Genomic DNA, 14,194 nt, shown 5'->3' on the forward strand with positions numbered 1-14,194 from the left:
CATCACATTGCTGATATTCCAGAGTTGAGAAATATCACAACCACAATATGTTTCCGACTAAATACTTGTGGAAACAAGTCAAGAATAACTGGTGGTGAAGATAAGAAGAGTAGAAACAAACGGAAATAAAGTCCTTATATTTATTAGACGTGCTTCAACATGATTATATTTTTTATCCCTCAAAACACTAGAAATAAAATTCTGCTTCGGTGTGTTTTCCTAAGCAAATGTATAGAAAATTGTGAAAACATATATCAGCCTAAAATGACCACCTTTCAGTCCTGGCCTCTACAGATCTGACCAAATCCTTTCCAATGATGCTGAAGTCCTCCAGTATAGCTTCCACATTTGGAATCGTCTTTGCTTCTTCGCCGGTTACCACCACACTCCTAGCAGAGATCTGGGACGTCTACAGGAAGAAGACAGAAGAAACATTTGAGTATTTCATTCATACACCAATTCCAAACTGGGGCTGGGTACGAATCATTCTGGGCTTAAGTGCAAATTTCCGCCTTCATCTGTTTTACCTTGAAGGGCAGAGGGGCGAAGGCCTTTGGCTTCCATAAAACGGCGATCAAAGATCCTCCATAGGGGTCACAAAAGAAAAGAGCCAGGTCTCCGAATGCATCCTAAACATGGAAACCCAAAGTCCAAATTTCAGTCATTATACCTTTCTGATCAATTAAATTGAAATGAGAAATGTGATCATGGTTTAAATATTATGTGGTTAACGTGCAGAAAATGTATCAAGAGAGCCCAATGTGGCCTCGTAATTATTTCCATAATAATTTAAGACGACTCTCACCCGTAGCGCTGCCAGGTAGAGCGCGACGGGGTTGTAGTCCGTGACGGGCACCCTCCCCCCTGAGGTGGATACGTAGCCGGGGACCGTCCCCCTGCTGAAGTTGACGGTGGGAGGGTCCACGGCTTGGCCGAGTAGCGGAATATGCTTGAGGTTCAGGTGGATCAATACGTCGTAAGCTTCCAGAGGAGGACGCATGACCACCTGGGGATGGAAAGGCATGGATTCAAACGGGATCTCTTCAATGAGTCTTATGTGGTCCCCCCCCCTGGACCTCAACTAACCCTAACATCTTGGATCTGACTGCCATCCATAAGCTGGTGTTCGAGAACTTTGAGACTCTCAGCAGCCAGCATCACCACCCGCTGCAGAATCTGAGGAAACAAACATACAAAATAGTTTTGAGGGATGGATGGATGGCAGTTGTAATGTATTTACATCTGCATATTTAAGTTGAGACACACAAATGACTCCTACAATATGAAATGAACTCTGACAAACAGGTGCCTAATTTGTTTCAACTTGTCGGCGTGAAAGGAAACGCGTAAGCGTTTCAAGAGATGACTTAATATGTGCTTGGGGCAAAACTGACAATAGAGCACAGTGTCAAGTCAAAAGCTCCTTACGTCATTCAAATTGATCAAACTTTTATGGGACGATATTAAAATAAAGAAAACTCGACTGTTAGGGGGAATTGTTCATCTATTCATTTAAGTTCAGCATTTCTTCAGCCTTAAATAATAAAAAAAATAATGGCCTAAGAATTTTTGTTTCCCTTCTCACGATGCTGACCACCTCTGCTAAAACAATTTGCCACTATTGAGTTCATTTGTATTTTTTTTTTTATTGAATTGGTCTTTTTTTTTTTCAAAGTTGTGAATTGGTGAAATTTAATGCTGACAACCCCCAAAACGGCACCTCAGACAGAAACGTGACCAAAGTTCCTGCCCTCCGGCTCCCTTATAAGGGGAGGCTACTTGGAGGCTCCTTGTAATGTTGTGGGGGAAGAGTGAGGTGGAGCACGGCAAGTTTATCTGGGTCAGCGACGCATCATGACAAGCTGCTGTGTGTACTTTCTCTGCACATTGGTGTGCATCACCAAAAGCTTTTACGCCCAGGATGAGATCCGCACGGAGGAATACCAAGCTAGCCATTTACGATATTTTATGAACACGGATGGCAACGAAAAGCAGTTGGTGAGCACAAACTTTAAGCGCTCGAATCCTGCACAAAATGTTTGCCGTTGATTAGTATTTGAAAATGATCATTCATGCTTCTGTTTCCAGATCAATGATTTGCATGAAGTGTTGGATAGACTTCAGAAAAATCAACTTTCAGCTTTGAGGAAAAAACACGGCCACCTGCCCATGGTATGTGATACGACGAAGCCTGTTTGAGAATAGTTGTAACACAATACCTTATTGTATTGTTTTTTTTTTTAGTGTGATCCAGGAGAACAGTGTGCACTGAGGAGAGGCTCCAGGATCGGGAAGCTGTGCGATTGTTCCCCGCCAAGAACGTGCAATTCTTTCTTACATCGATGTTTATGATACAATCTAACCTTGAAAAAAAATAACATCTCAAGCTAACTTTAACTTATGTATTCAATTGACTGTTTGATATTGGTGCTATAAACCTGTAAACATTGTCTAAATCATTTTATAGTGTGAAAATATTGATTTTATAATGTGGATACATTGATGCTTCTTTTAATAAATGATGCAAATGGATAAAGCGTTGGTTCCATTTGTATTTGTCGGTCCACTGACCTGGACAGTGGGGGCTCGCTTGGTCCACATCGAAACATTTTTGTCTTTAGGCGTTGCTATAAACATGACTGGTAGGGATTCCCTGGAGGCCATGAAGTCATTCTTGATCTCTGTGTAGTCGGCCGCTACACGTGAGGAGAGGCGCACAACAATCACAACGTAGCGACGAGCGAGCGGGATGTTAAAGTATGTCAGATGTGTAAATAGAAAGAGGTCAGCAACTGTTTGTTTTTGCACGGCTATGTGTGAGAGTGCCTGCCTGTGAGCTGCTTGTTGAGGTTGACGACCAGCGGGTTGTTCCTCCAGTCGAAGGAGGAGAGCAGATGAAGGAAGCGGAGGAAGCCCACCTGAGGAGAACTGAGGACAGGCAAAACATGGTCACATGACCGACATAGCAAGGAAAAAAAAACAAACACAAACAAGGCTCATGGCGTCTTACCCGGGAGGGGTGAACGGCGCGGGCTGCAGGAAGAGGTAAGCCACCAGAAGGTCCGCCGCGTCCTCTGTGATATCGTCACTGAAGAGCTGGGCCCCGAGCCAACGTTTGGCCAGGCGACAAACGGCGCCGAAACACGGGTGTTGCTGCTGGAGACTGACAAAGAAAATGTAAACGTTCGTCTTCTCAACCGCCTGAAGGCCTAAAATGTACCCGAGCATATATTGAAGTGGGAAACTGTGTTTTACCCGTGCAGTGTGCTGGTTAGAAGAGGCTTGTGTAGAGTCCTCATCTCCAAGCTCTGAGCCTCCTCGTTGTCCCGGGTCATCAGCAGTCCCTCGGGACTCACTCGCTCCCTCAGCACTTGGGGCTCTCGGTGATACGCCACTTGGATGCGAAACACGAAGCCGTCCTGGGAAAGACAAAAAAATATGTTTATTATTAAAAGAAAAAACGAGATGCCTGTTCTTAACAAATCCAAAGTACCTTCCAGACGTCCAAGTGTGTGGCACAGGGTATACACGTGTAATCATGCTGCATATTGAGTAACTCTCCCAGGCGGATGTGGAAAGCAGCTCGGATGTGGCGGATGGCGAGGCGATCGTGAGGCCACTTTCCGCTGCCCTCCATGTGACAGATCACTGCGGGATACCAAAGCATCGATCGGACATTGCTGACGTACCGGTAAGCGGCAGCAAATGTCACTTATAACCCGAATATGGTTGGATTCCATACTAACCTGTGATGGGGTCCACATAAGCCGGGCAAGGTTTACCCTCCTTGGGTATCAGAATTTGGAAAGGCTTTCCTTTGTCAAAGAAGGAGTAGTCGAATTTCAGTGGCAGAGGAGGAAAAACCTGGAGAGCACAGGTTGGGATTTTAAGATGGAAAACCAGACTAGAAACGATCGTCCACTTAAAACAAGCTCACCTGTGTGTATCTGAGTGATGGATGGGCACCTTGCACCGACGTAATGGACAGTGGAAGACCCTCTAGCTTCCATAGTTTTCTGCTCAGGTCATCATATGACTGAACCACACGCAAACTTTCCTCCTCTCCAGTACTCGGCACCTAAAGGTAAGTGGGGAAAAAAATTCCAATTGTCCTTTCAGAATGTCATATTTATTAGCATATTTATCAAATTTAATGGTGAAAATAAACTGGTGAATGTGATTTTTTTTTTTTACCTTTCTTCCCATTTTGATAACGTCATCAATCTTTGCCCCGACGTGTTGCACGCAAGACTCGGGGATGTCTGCATGGCTGTTTGGAAAATGGAATGCAGTACAATTTCAAACGATCTGACGCAAAGTCATGCTTTGGGAAAAATACAAGTACGTACAGTTGTAGTAGGTGTGTGATGATCTGTTGCGGTACCAGCCGTTTCTGGCACATGCTTTCTCCTTCCCACAGGACAGCCTCAGTGATGCCGCCGTCTTGAAAACGACGGAGCTCCGAGCGAGCGCCCCAAAGCTGTCGGAACTCGGCAGCCTGACAGAAGAAGTTTTGTTTTTATTTCACCAAATGTTATTATTATTAGGAGTGTGTCTTCAATATCTGCCTAATGTCTTATTGAAGAGGGCAAAGTCACCTTCGGGCTGTCTGCTGGAGGTCCTCGTTCCAAGACAGACGTGGCCAGCTCAGGCCGCAACACCAAACCAAAGCTGAGAGGCGGCTGGGCCTTGTACTTTGGGGGTTCGCTATCCAGCGACCACTAGCACAAGAATATGAACAATTACATATGAACAATTTATTATTCACCCATCTATTTTCTGCACAATCGGAAAACTCCCAACCACACTGATTGTGTAAAAGATGATGTTCCCGATTATTTCGATTGTTACTCTCCTTAATAAAAACAATTATCTGCTGATTTCGAAACGAAGCCAGCATGCCTGGATAATGACTCACCTCAGGTTCCGGGGAAAGTGAGTGGGTGAGAAGGCTGATCCTTTGGCCGAGTCCTTTCTGAAGCAACGACAGTATAAACGGAAGCGCCGTGTGCACGTAGTTTCCGCTATGGTCCATCAGCTCACTGAGGAAGTTCAGCTTCTTACAGCTGAACTGCAGCTTGACAAGGTCACACAATCTAGGAAAGGTATGAAAAGCATCAACACAGGAGGCTCAAATAGAGACGATCAACTGGTATTTCAAAAGCCATACTGGAAGATGTGGTCACTGGTCCTTGTCATAGGCTTGGGGGTCATGAGGAGGCTGTGGAAACCATCCACAGTGGGGTCGTCCCAGAACTGCAGTGACATGGACGCCTCCTGCTGCACCTGGGGGATTTGTTCCAAGTGGTTAAAACATAGACGCGTTGAGCAGAGATTCTTTCGAGAATCCAAGGTGTACCTGCTTGTAAGTGCAAGCCGTCATATCGGCACACATGTTGAGATGTCCGGACGGATCGATGAACACGACCTGGAATGCATCGTGAAAGTCTGCCATTGAAGGCTGTGGGACAAAGCGATGACAAAAGGACATTTTTCATAAGTCTGAAGAGAAAACACACAAATGGGAGCGTTGTGAAGGTTTCACGTATTTTTAGGTTCACTCACTGCTGTCGAGTCGGGATCTTTGGCCAGAGTGATTCCATTCATTGTCAGGTCTGTGTTTGCTGGGAGTTATGCGAAAAGAAATTGAAGCAGATTTAAAATGAAGTTCGGATTGCAACTTTGCGTTCAAAAGTTTTTCATCGACGTACCCAGAAAGTTCAAAGTGTTTCGCAGCAGCTGATAGGCAGTCATGGTGTTGCTGATTCTGTGCGTGGTCAGAAGGTACGCCATGAGCATGGAGGCCAGAAAGCCGTTGAAGCACCCGGTGCCCTTAAATGGAGGCAAAAGATTAGCACATATTTCAAGCCATCTATTTACATTTTGAATCATCAGTCGGGTGAGGTTTAGATGGAACTTTTCGCTCTGACATGCCCGAGAGGCGGGTACACCCTGGAACGCTGACAAATACAATACCGTACATACAGCCTGATGTGCGGAGGAGGAAACACACCTGGTCCAGCTCTCGCTGACGTAGCCAGACTTTGAGCAAAGCCACCCCGTTAGGAAAAGCGGAGCATTGAGCGCTCACAGCAGACAGGAACTGGAGGTGAGGCCTGACCAGCAGATCACCAAGAAGGGAGCTATTGTAATGTGGAGTTGGAGGCTCACTGGCCTCTGCAGGGAATTAAAAAATAAATAAAAGGAGACAAAAGTTATTTTGGATCTTTCTCTGGCTGTGACAACGACATCCTGTATAAAGTCATTCATCTCACCGGACTGCGTGTTATTTGCCCCTGTGTACCAGCCTGTCCTGATGTTATTCATTTGAGGGTGGAAGCGTCTGGGTTTGAAGAATCCAGGAGGTGGACAAGCATGAAGGCGGACTGTCATGGTGGATGACTCTTTACCTAAAACATATCACAAAATAAAGGTTGTACTTCCTGTACAGTGGATAATATGATGTGCTGAGAATAGTTTTGACTTTTAATAGCTCACCTGGAGGTTTCAGCAGCAGAACTGGTCGAAGCCGATTACCATGAAGGCAAGAGTACGACATGGATCCGATGTCGGAGGAGGTTGACAGATACTGAGCCAGACCTGCCAGGTAGATGGCTCTTTTCCTGGGATACCTCTGGTTTAAGAAGTCTTTAGGGTGGAGGATATCCTATAAGAAATTCATCAGACCCATACTCAGACATTTCAAACTGGCTGTACTGTTCTACTCAGAAAAGCGGGACTTACAGCGGGCATTGTGACAGTCAGGTCTACTATGACGCGTGGCTTGGTGCAGGTTCCCAACGGGTAACTTCCAATCAGATCAATAGAAGCGGGAGGCGCCATGTGGAATTTGCCCTTTTGTGTTTTTGGTAACAGGAGGATAGGAACCTTCACATCATTGGACAACCATGACAGGTCGTGTATCTGTGACCAAAAGAATTCCCTTGTGAAGTTTCCAACTTTGAAAATTCCTGGAATTTTGCAATCTTATACCTTATGCACAGAACCACAGTAGGAAAAATACTACGCACCTCCACCTCAGGTGAGAGTGGTACGCTCCTCAGGAGTTTGGTGACCGTCTCAATAAAAGCATTGATTTGTAGTTTCCTGCGTTCACTGAGGGATACTTCTTTCAGCAGCTCCTCCATCTGTGATCGGGTGGAAAAGAACATTTAGTGGAGGTCTTTCTCACCACATTCAAGTTGTTGAGATTGAAGTCTTACCTGCATTTTGAGCAAGCTGCAGTGAAATAAACTTTCTGCCTCTTTCAGCTGGTTGAGCTCCTCCACTGTTGGGGGTCTGTACAGGTCACTTCTGGACATCTTCACCGGGCGGTATGCCAGCTCCCCAGAGTTGCTCTTTTTCACTTTACTAGGCGGTTCATTTTCCTCTTTCTCCTTCACGTTATTGGTCAATTCTGTTGGAATCATCTAGTGACACAAACAACAAAGTTTCACACATTTTGAAGACATATTTAAACCTGAATTATTCAAGTAGTCCAAACAAGGTGTTTGAGGCTATTTACTGTTCTTACATTGTACGCTGAGGAGAGATACAATAAGACAATTTGAAGTCAGCTAGACGTGTGACTACTGCATACTTTTTAACCTTTTTAAGTTTGCAGGGCTGCATGTCTCCATATCCCAAATACAATTCGAGGTGTCGAGGGGCTGATATTGACATTTAGGAATCAAAATGAAATGTAGGCTTACCTTGACTGACGCAGCATTTACCCGCTTCTTCTTCATGTCTAATCCACCCGAGAAAGTGAGGTTAAATTTTTAATTTCTTCAGGTTTTAGCGACACCGCAATAGACACTGTAGCGTTGTCTCACATGTGCACGGGTCATTCAAACGTGCTAACTGGCAAAACATTATGCGATTGGTTCATCGTGGGTAAATGTGAATCGTGATTGGTCCGGCGCTGATATGCTTCCGGGTGGCTTTATCAAGCTAGGTTGAAACGTCACACCAAAATATTGCAAAAGATATGATAAAGGTACACAAAAAACACAATTAAAGTTATAATTTTATTCGTAACGTTCAATCTAATCATAATCACACGAAGTCAGTTGAGTCATATTCATAGCGGAATACTTCAAATAATTAATATAATTACAGCCATATGCTGCATTTAATTTTTAAAAATCTTTTATTTCGTTTTTTTTTCTGTGCCCCACCACAAAAAACTATTTCCCCATTCTCAAATGATAAGTATATAATTTATGATTTTCTTTTATCAAGAATTTGATTTAAATCCCCCCCTCACACACACACACACACACACACACACACACACACACACACACACACACACACACACACACTCACACACACACATTGCTTTTAAATGAAGGTGAATCCATTAAAAATTTGAGCAAAGAATTTTTATTTTTTTTCAATCAAAATTTAAATTTGTCAGACGGCGACAACTGGGTAACCTGAGGTGGACGTTTTGTCGTCAACTGATCAACAGGAAAATTTGTTTCCACAGACTCACTGTTGATCGGCCTCAGCTTGGCAGCGTGAGCTTGTGATTTCAATGGGAGTGGGCCCGTTTTTGTTTTATGGGGCTCCACAAGAGATACACCTTTGGCCAAATTGATGGTGTCCATCCTCAACGCTCTAGCCATCATCTTCTCATCCTTTACGGAAGACAACCTCTCAGACTGATCTCGGGTCACAGGATTCCGCGACGTTCCTACTAAACCAGTCTGCTGACTACTAGGCACAGGTTTGGAATGTTCACCTGATTTTTTGATGCTGGATTTTGTGCATTTGTCTATCTCATAGTGAGGCGTGATCCAATGTCGAGGCAAGGAAGAATGATTGAGCTTACTTATCGTTTGATTCGCCTTTGAAGGTTGTGATGCTGTATGTTTAGAACCAGAAGGGACTTTATGATCACCATTGGTTTCCATTTTTTCTGCTGCACATGATACAGTACTTCTGGCTTTTTGTTTTTTCTTGGTGGAAGTTTTTGGTTTGGGGCAAGGACTTGGTTCTTGGCACATCTCGTCACTGACATGCCCGCTGGGGCTTATTTTCCCTTCAGGTGGCTCAGGACTTGCTTCTTGGCAAATCTCGTCACCGACCTGCCTGCTGGCACTTATTTTTCCTTCAGGTGGCTCAGGACTTACTTCTTGGCAAATCTCGTCACCGACCTGCCTGCTGGCACTTGTGTTTCCTTCAGGTTGCTCAGGAGTGATGCTGGTTTGTGGCATGGGAACATCTTGCTGATTTTCTTCAGAATATGCCAGTTCAAGGTCCTCGCAAATACTAGCTTCCTGGTTGATGTGAGTACACAAAGAGAAATATTAATCAATCAATAGAGTCAAACACAGACACAATTCATTGGCACAAGTTATTAAAAAAATAAGAAATAATGAGAGGTGAATTAAGTTGTTCCATGCCTAGGCTGTCATTATAATAATAAAAAAGATGAGACTTTTAGAAGCGACAGTTAAAAGATACCTGTGGTGGTGACACAGGCTCAGATGAAGGTGTTCCGTGGATAACAGGAAAACAACCTTCCGCCCATACATCTGGAGTGATTGGTATTGGTTCTGAGTCTTCTGTGCCGGACAATTCCATTGCATCTTCCCATATATCTCGACACATGAGTTTCTCCTCCACAGTCTGTATGAAGTAATCCATGGCCCAGTATGCAGTGAAAGATGATAACTGGGAAAAAGAATATTCACTTTCGTTGTTTATCTCTGATGCTCATGCAATAGATGTGTTTTACCTGTCTTTCAATGTGGACATTGTAACAGCCTTCCATAACATTGGTCATCAGATCAGCCATTATTTCCCCTATGACATCATCCGCCTCTTCTTGGGCCAACATTTCCACCCATTGGCTCTGAGTAAGACATCCGGGGATAATGTCTTCCTCTTCTGGATCTTGGGAGGGCGGTGGGGAAATTCGAGCAGGTGTCTTACCCTTGTCAGCTTGGGCTTTAGATGTTGAGCGCGACATCTTGACAATATTAGGTTACTTTATTTTACCTTCATAAGAAGGGAAACATATCAGAAACACTGATTACCGTAATGTCTTGAAGGTTTGTCACGGAAAAAAAGTTTGTATTGATTGTACACATGTAATTCATTTTAACACTGTCCATGTAAATATGACAAAGCATTTTCAATCAAAAGATAAATGAAGTATACTGCAAGTATTGTATCATAAGGCAAACAGTAGCGCACTCTCGTGGCGGTTTTTAAAATTGCAAAGACTCGTGCAACACTTTTTAATGCGCTTTGATTTTTCTGGTTGATCAAGTCATCGTTTATCGATATGCCACATATATTAACAGATGAAGTACATAACCGTTTTTTATGTTAAGATGCACAATGGTGTAAAATATACACTATATTTTCTGTTGATTTAGTCTGTGAGTCATTTGTGTCTTATTTGAGGATAACTATTTGTACTTCATGATGGCTTTTCTTTACAGAGCCATCAAACAATTGTGGGTAGAAAAACTCTAAAACCGAGTTAAAAGTTCTGAAAAACAATTCGAAGCGCGATTTTTTTAACGGTGTGCCAAGGTTTGCATTTGACTCACTTGCAACATATCTTTACCGTGTTGTCATTCATTACATTTACATTTATTTAAAATGCATTAATATACAAACGTACCTCCAATTATTCGGCTGACATCTGTTTTGTGTTGCTGTTTTTATAATCATATAAGCCTTTTTGACTTCGTTGTGTTTACTTCCGGGTGCGGACATCTGTTGCTTAGCAACTGAACACATGGGTCTGACGTCACATTTGTTTCTATGGCTGCGGTAGACGCCGAGGAAATCCGATCGAGATAAGAGCTTGCTTCACTATTAGTAATCACGCGCACCGGTAATCGTTCTGTAGTTGGCAACCGATCGTATGGAAGTTTTACAGTACAACATTTACAGTTTTGTTTTTTCCGCGTTTTTGGTAGTGGCCTGCTAGCAGCTACTGAGTTAGCCTAGTTGCTAGTGGCACTGAATCCATCCTTTCGATGTATCAAAAAGAGAAGAGCTTTCAGATTAAGAACAGCGCCTCAGCGTTGTACAACAACCTGTGCGTGCTGCGTATCGCTCCGCGGCGCCTCACCTACTTCACGGTGGTCCATGCCAATGTGGTCAACATGGTCAGCGTGTCGTGGGACGGCCTCAATTCCTCCCACCGTCAGCTGCAGTCCAAGGAGCCCAACGTCGCAACAAGTCCATCGCTCATCATGCAGGTTCGGTTGTGCATCAGTACAGTTCCATTTAAAACTGTTTTATGATTTTGGTTATGGTTGTTTTTAATCATTTGATTTGTGATTTGTTTTCTTGCAATAGGCTGCATTTTGTGTTTTGCCCTCTCGTGATCTGCTGGTAGTCACTTCACAGAAAGGCATCCAGGTAAACAAATGTTCGACTGATTATGAATCAAAGCTTTATCCTGTTTCTTAGTACGGAATCTTTGTCTTTTCCTTTCAAGATGTATGAATCAGATGGCTCCATCATGGTATATTGGCATGCACTGGATACTCCTGAAACACCAACAGGTAACATTAGCACTATAAAAATCAATTTCACTGATGAAACATTTTATTAAGTTATTATTTTGCCTCTCATCCTGTCATAAATGTGTCTTTTATCCCCAGCTCAGGCAGTGTTTGCTCGGGGGATTGCTGCTGTGTGGGAGAATTACATATGTGTGGGTAAGTAGGGAGCAAAACACATTTCACTTGAGCTTAGAATAATATTTGAGATGACATAATCCAATACATTTGTCTCTTCCTGTCATTCCAGGTCTGTCCTCTTGTGGAATCCTGGTGTTTGATATTCCCAATAAAGGCAGTAACATCACCCTGTCTGAAGTTCTGGAGGAGCACAAGGAGCCCATCACTGACTTGGCCCCAGAGTGCTCAGGCAGCCAGGTGTTGTTATAAAATACGATATTGCTCGTTGAACTTGTATCAGAATAACATCTGTCTTCCCCGCAGGAGTGCATTGCCGACCTGGTCAGTGCCGACGACGGCGGCACCTTGTGCGTGTGGAAGTCTGGGGAAGAGTTTCAGCTCCTCAACAAGATTGGTGGATTCGAGTAAGAATGAAATGTCCTTATTTTGTCTAGTCGCTAGTTGTCACACCGTTTGGAGCAGTGTGAAAGTCATAATAAATATATTGTGGGAACGCACCTAAGTTGAATCGAGGCAACCAGACTCTACTTGGTTGTTTGTTCCTCTGCTCAATCTTATCTTCCTAATGACTCGCTCCTCTAATGTAATTGCCGCTTTTTGTTTCCTCAATCTTCTGCCAGTATGAGCTGCTCATCTGTAAAGCTGTGGAAAGGTACAGTGGTGGCAGGTTACGGAACAGGCCAGATCCGTCTCTACGAGGCTGTGACGGGAATTTTGCACGCCGAGGTCAACGCCCACGCCCGGTGGATCTACTCACTGGATATTGCTCCTTTTTCTGGGCTGGTGAGTTGAGGAAAGCGATACTACTTGTTGGCAGGCTATGAGTCGGATTAAATGCTCGTTGGGCTCCGCAGCTCCTGTCGGCTGCCGAAGACTCTTTTGTAAGGGTGTGGCACCTGACGGTAACCCCAGAAAGCAACAGTGTGGAGGTAAGACACTGCACATTATTGAGTGTAATTTAGTGTAAAACTTTCTTTTTTTTTTTTTTCCATTTCCTCATAGGTTGCCCATCTACACAACGAGTGTGTGACCGACACACAAATCTGCGGCGCCAAGTTCTGCGATGGCGACGGCTACGCCTTTGCCGTGACAGGATATGACCTCAATGAAATTATACGCTACTCGCGGACATAAGATGTCACCTTTACCATCGTTGAGTACACGGATATCAAACGCGTGTCATACGATATTTCCGCAATTGATCCAGATGGAGCGCACACAGAAGGTCACAGATCCCGGAAGGGCCTTGGGGTTGAATTTTTAATACTTTTCGGATATGCTTATGGAAGATGAATCAAATGTTTAAATGAAGATATTTTTCAGAGGAAATGTTTACTTGCTTATAAATTAAATATCTCTAATACACAGAAATGCCACTAGAGGACAGTGTCATTTTGATAATGGACCGCAAACGTCCTTCTGAAAGTTGGAGAATAATATTTTTTCAGATGTTCTGATTTCAAAACGTTCCTGTGGTTTTGTAGTTTTATCAGGCTCAAAATCAGATGGGCAATTTAAATGCTGTAGGGGAGCCACATTTGGTCACCAGTGCTATTCAGGTCATATAGTATGACAAAAATGCTCTTTTGAATATGGACCAAAAAGCTGCATGCAGTCCATGCAGAATACATATTTCATATTTCAATACATGGATGCAAATTGTTAACCCAACAACAAATGATGTGAAGCAAACGAAGAAACAACCCCACAGTGAATTGCTCTTATCATGTGGCGAGGTATCACAAATAAACCTTGACGAGATAAGAAGAATCAGGTCAGCGAGGAATTGCACGCTGTTGTCAGTCTGCGGCTAAACTAAATCCCAGAATTGTACTCGTGTTTTTTTTTTCTGATTTGCAGTCACCACTGATCACATAACAGCAAGTGACAAGACTTGTTTTGATGTAGCACACCCATGTCATGTTATGCAACTTAAATTTGAGAGGTGCCAGCTGACCGTAAGGGTCGATGCTGATGCCCGGGTCACACCGAGCCGCACAAACGTCACACGTTCTTAATGGAGTCGATACTTTTTAGTAGGTCGCGTTGTGTCACATCTCGCGGTCGACTGGCTCAGCGGTGCACCTGATGGCTAAAACGAGGTCTCCAATAACACAGACGCTGTTACGTAACTTTTCTGGAACAGTATGATACACATAGGAAGAGATTGCTGAAAAGCAATTGAATAAAAACAAAATGCATGATGGAGCAGGGAGGGATTGTCAAACAAAGGATTTGAAATAGGGGACGATGATGTCACTTGTCTCTCAAACGCAGAGACCAACATTAATTTAGTCTTCATTGGATCAGTCGATAACACAGCGCGGTATTTTTCTCAAGCCCAGGGCCACTTCTGCAATACTTGTTGACTCTTGCCTGTTCCAGCTGAGCACACAAAAAGGAGAGACAAGAACATGAGGCCCACTTTGCATATATGTGCATGTTCCACTTCCAAATGTACCGTAATTTTCGGACTATAAGTCGCGGTTCTTTTTCATAGTTTGGGTGGGGGGGCG

General features: G+C 43.7%; 3 protein-coding genes across 4 annotated transcripts; 1 reads left to right on the forward strand and 2 right to left on the reverse strand.

Moving 5' to 3' along the window:
• Positions 1-126: 126 nt before the first annotated feature.
• Positions 127-7,870, reverse strand: nol6 (nucleolar protein 6 (RNA-associated)). The gene is made up of 26 exons (XM_037258633.1): positions 7,713-7,870; positions 7,224-7,430; positions 7,032-7,148; positions 6,745-6,924; positions 6,499-6,667; positions 6,276-6,410; positions 6,014-6,177; positions 5,712-5,832; positions 5,566-5,624; positions 5,360-5,461; positions 5,171-5,286; positions 4,919-5,096; positions 4,599-4,721; positions 4,350-4,498; positions 4,195-4,270; positions 3,938-4,078; positions 3,747-3,864; positions 3,494-3,648; positions 3,256-3,419; positions 3,011-3,163; positions 2,831-2,928; positions 2,572-2,696; positions 1,087-1,176; positions 806-1,006; positions 528-629; positions 127-409 (listed from the first exon to the last, which is right to left on the reverse strand). The coding sequence occupies exons 1-26, from the start codon at positions 7,746-7,748 to the stop codon at positions 260-262; spliced, it is 3,429 nt and encodes a 1,142-aa protein (XP_037114528.1). The 5' UTR covers positions 7,749-7,870; the 3' UTR covers positions 127-259.
• A 514-nt stretch (positions 7,871-8,384) lies between these two features.
• Positions 8,385-11,193, reverse strand: LOC119127622 (uncharacterized protein C2orf81 homolog). Of its 2 annotated transcripts, none has more exons than XM_037259611.1 (4): positions 11,102-11,193; positions 9,749-10,011; positions 9,475-9,684; positions 8,385-9,287 (listed from the first exon to the last, which is right to left on the reverse strand). In XM_037259611.1, the coding sequence occupies exons 2-4, from the start codon at positions 9,980-9,982 to the stop codon at positions 8,403-8,405; spliced, it is 1,329 nt and encodes a 442-aa protein (XP_037115506.1). In that variant the 5' UTR covers positions 9,983-10,011; positions 11,102-11,193; the 3' UTR covers positions 8,385-8,402. The 2 variants fall into 2 exon arrangements, with proteins under 2 accessions (XP_037115506.1, XP_037115505.1); XM_037259610.1 differs by lacking the exon at positions 11,102-11,193 and adding an exon at positions 10,646-10,738.
• On the forward strand, positions 10,695-13,464 carry wdr54 (WD repeat domain 54). The gene is made up of 9 exons (XM_037259612.1): positions 10,695-11,231; positions 11,332-11,394; positions 11,474-11,540; positions 11,640-11,696; positions 11,788-11,915; positions 11,982-12,082; positions 12,299-12,461; positions 12,533-12,607; positions 12,681-13,464. Exons 1-9 carry the CDS (start codon positions 11,007-11,009, stop codon positions 12,810-12,812), a joined length of 1,011 nt encoding a protein of 336 aa, XP_037115507.1. The 5' UTR covers positions 10,695-11,006; the 3' UTR covers positions 12,813-13,464.
• Positions 13,465-14,194: the final 730 nt, after the last annotated feature.

This window comes from Syngnathus acus, chromosome 9 (assembly GCF_901709675.1).
Source record: "Syngnathus acus chromosome 9, fSynAcu1.2, whole genome shotgun sequence".
In the NCBI taxonomy this organism is placed as follows: Eukaryota; Metazoa; Chordata; class Actinopteri; order Syngnathiformes; family Syngnathidae; genus Syngnathus; species Syngnathus acus.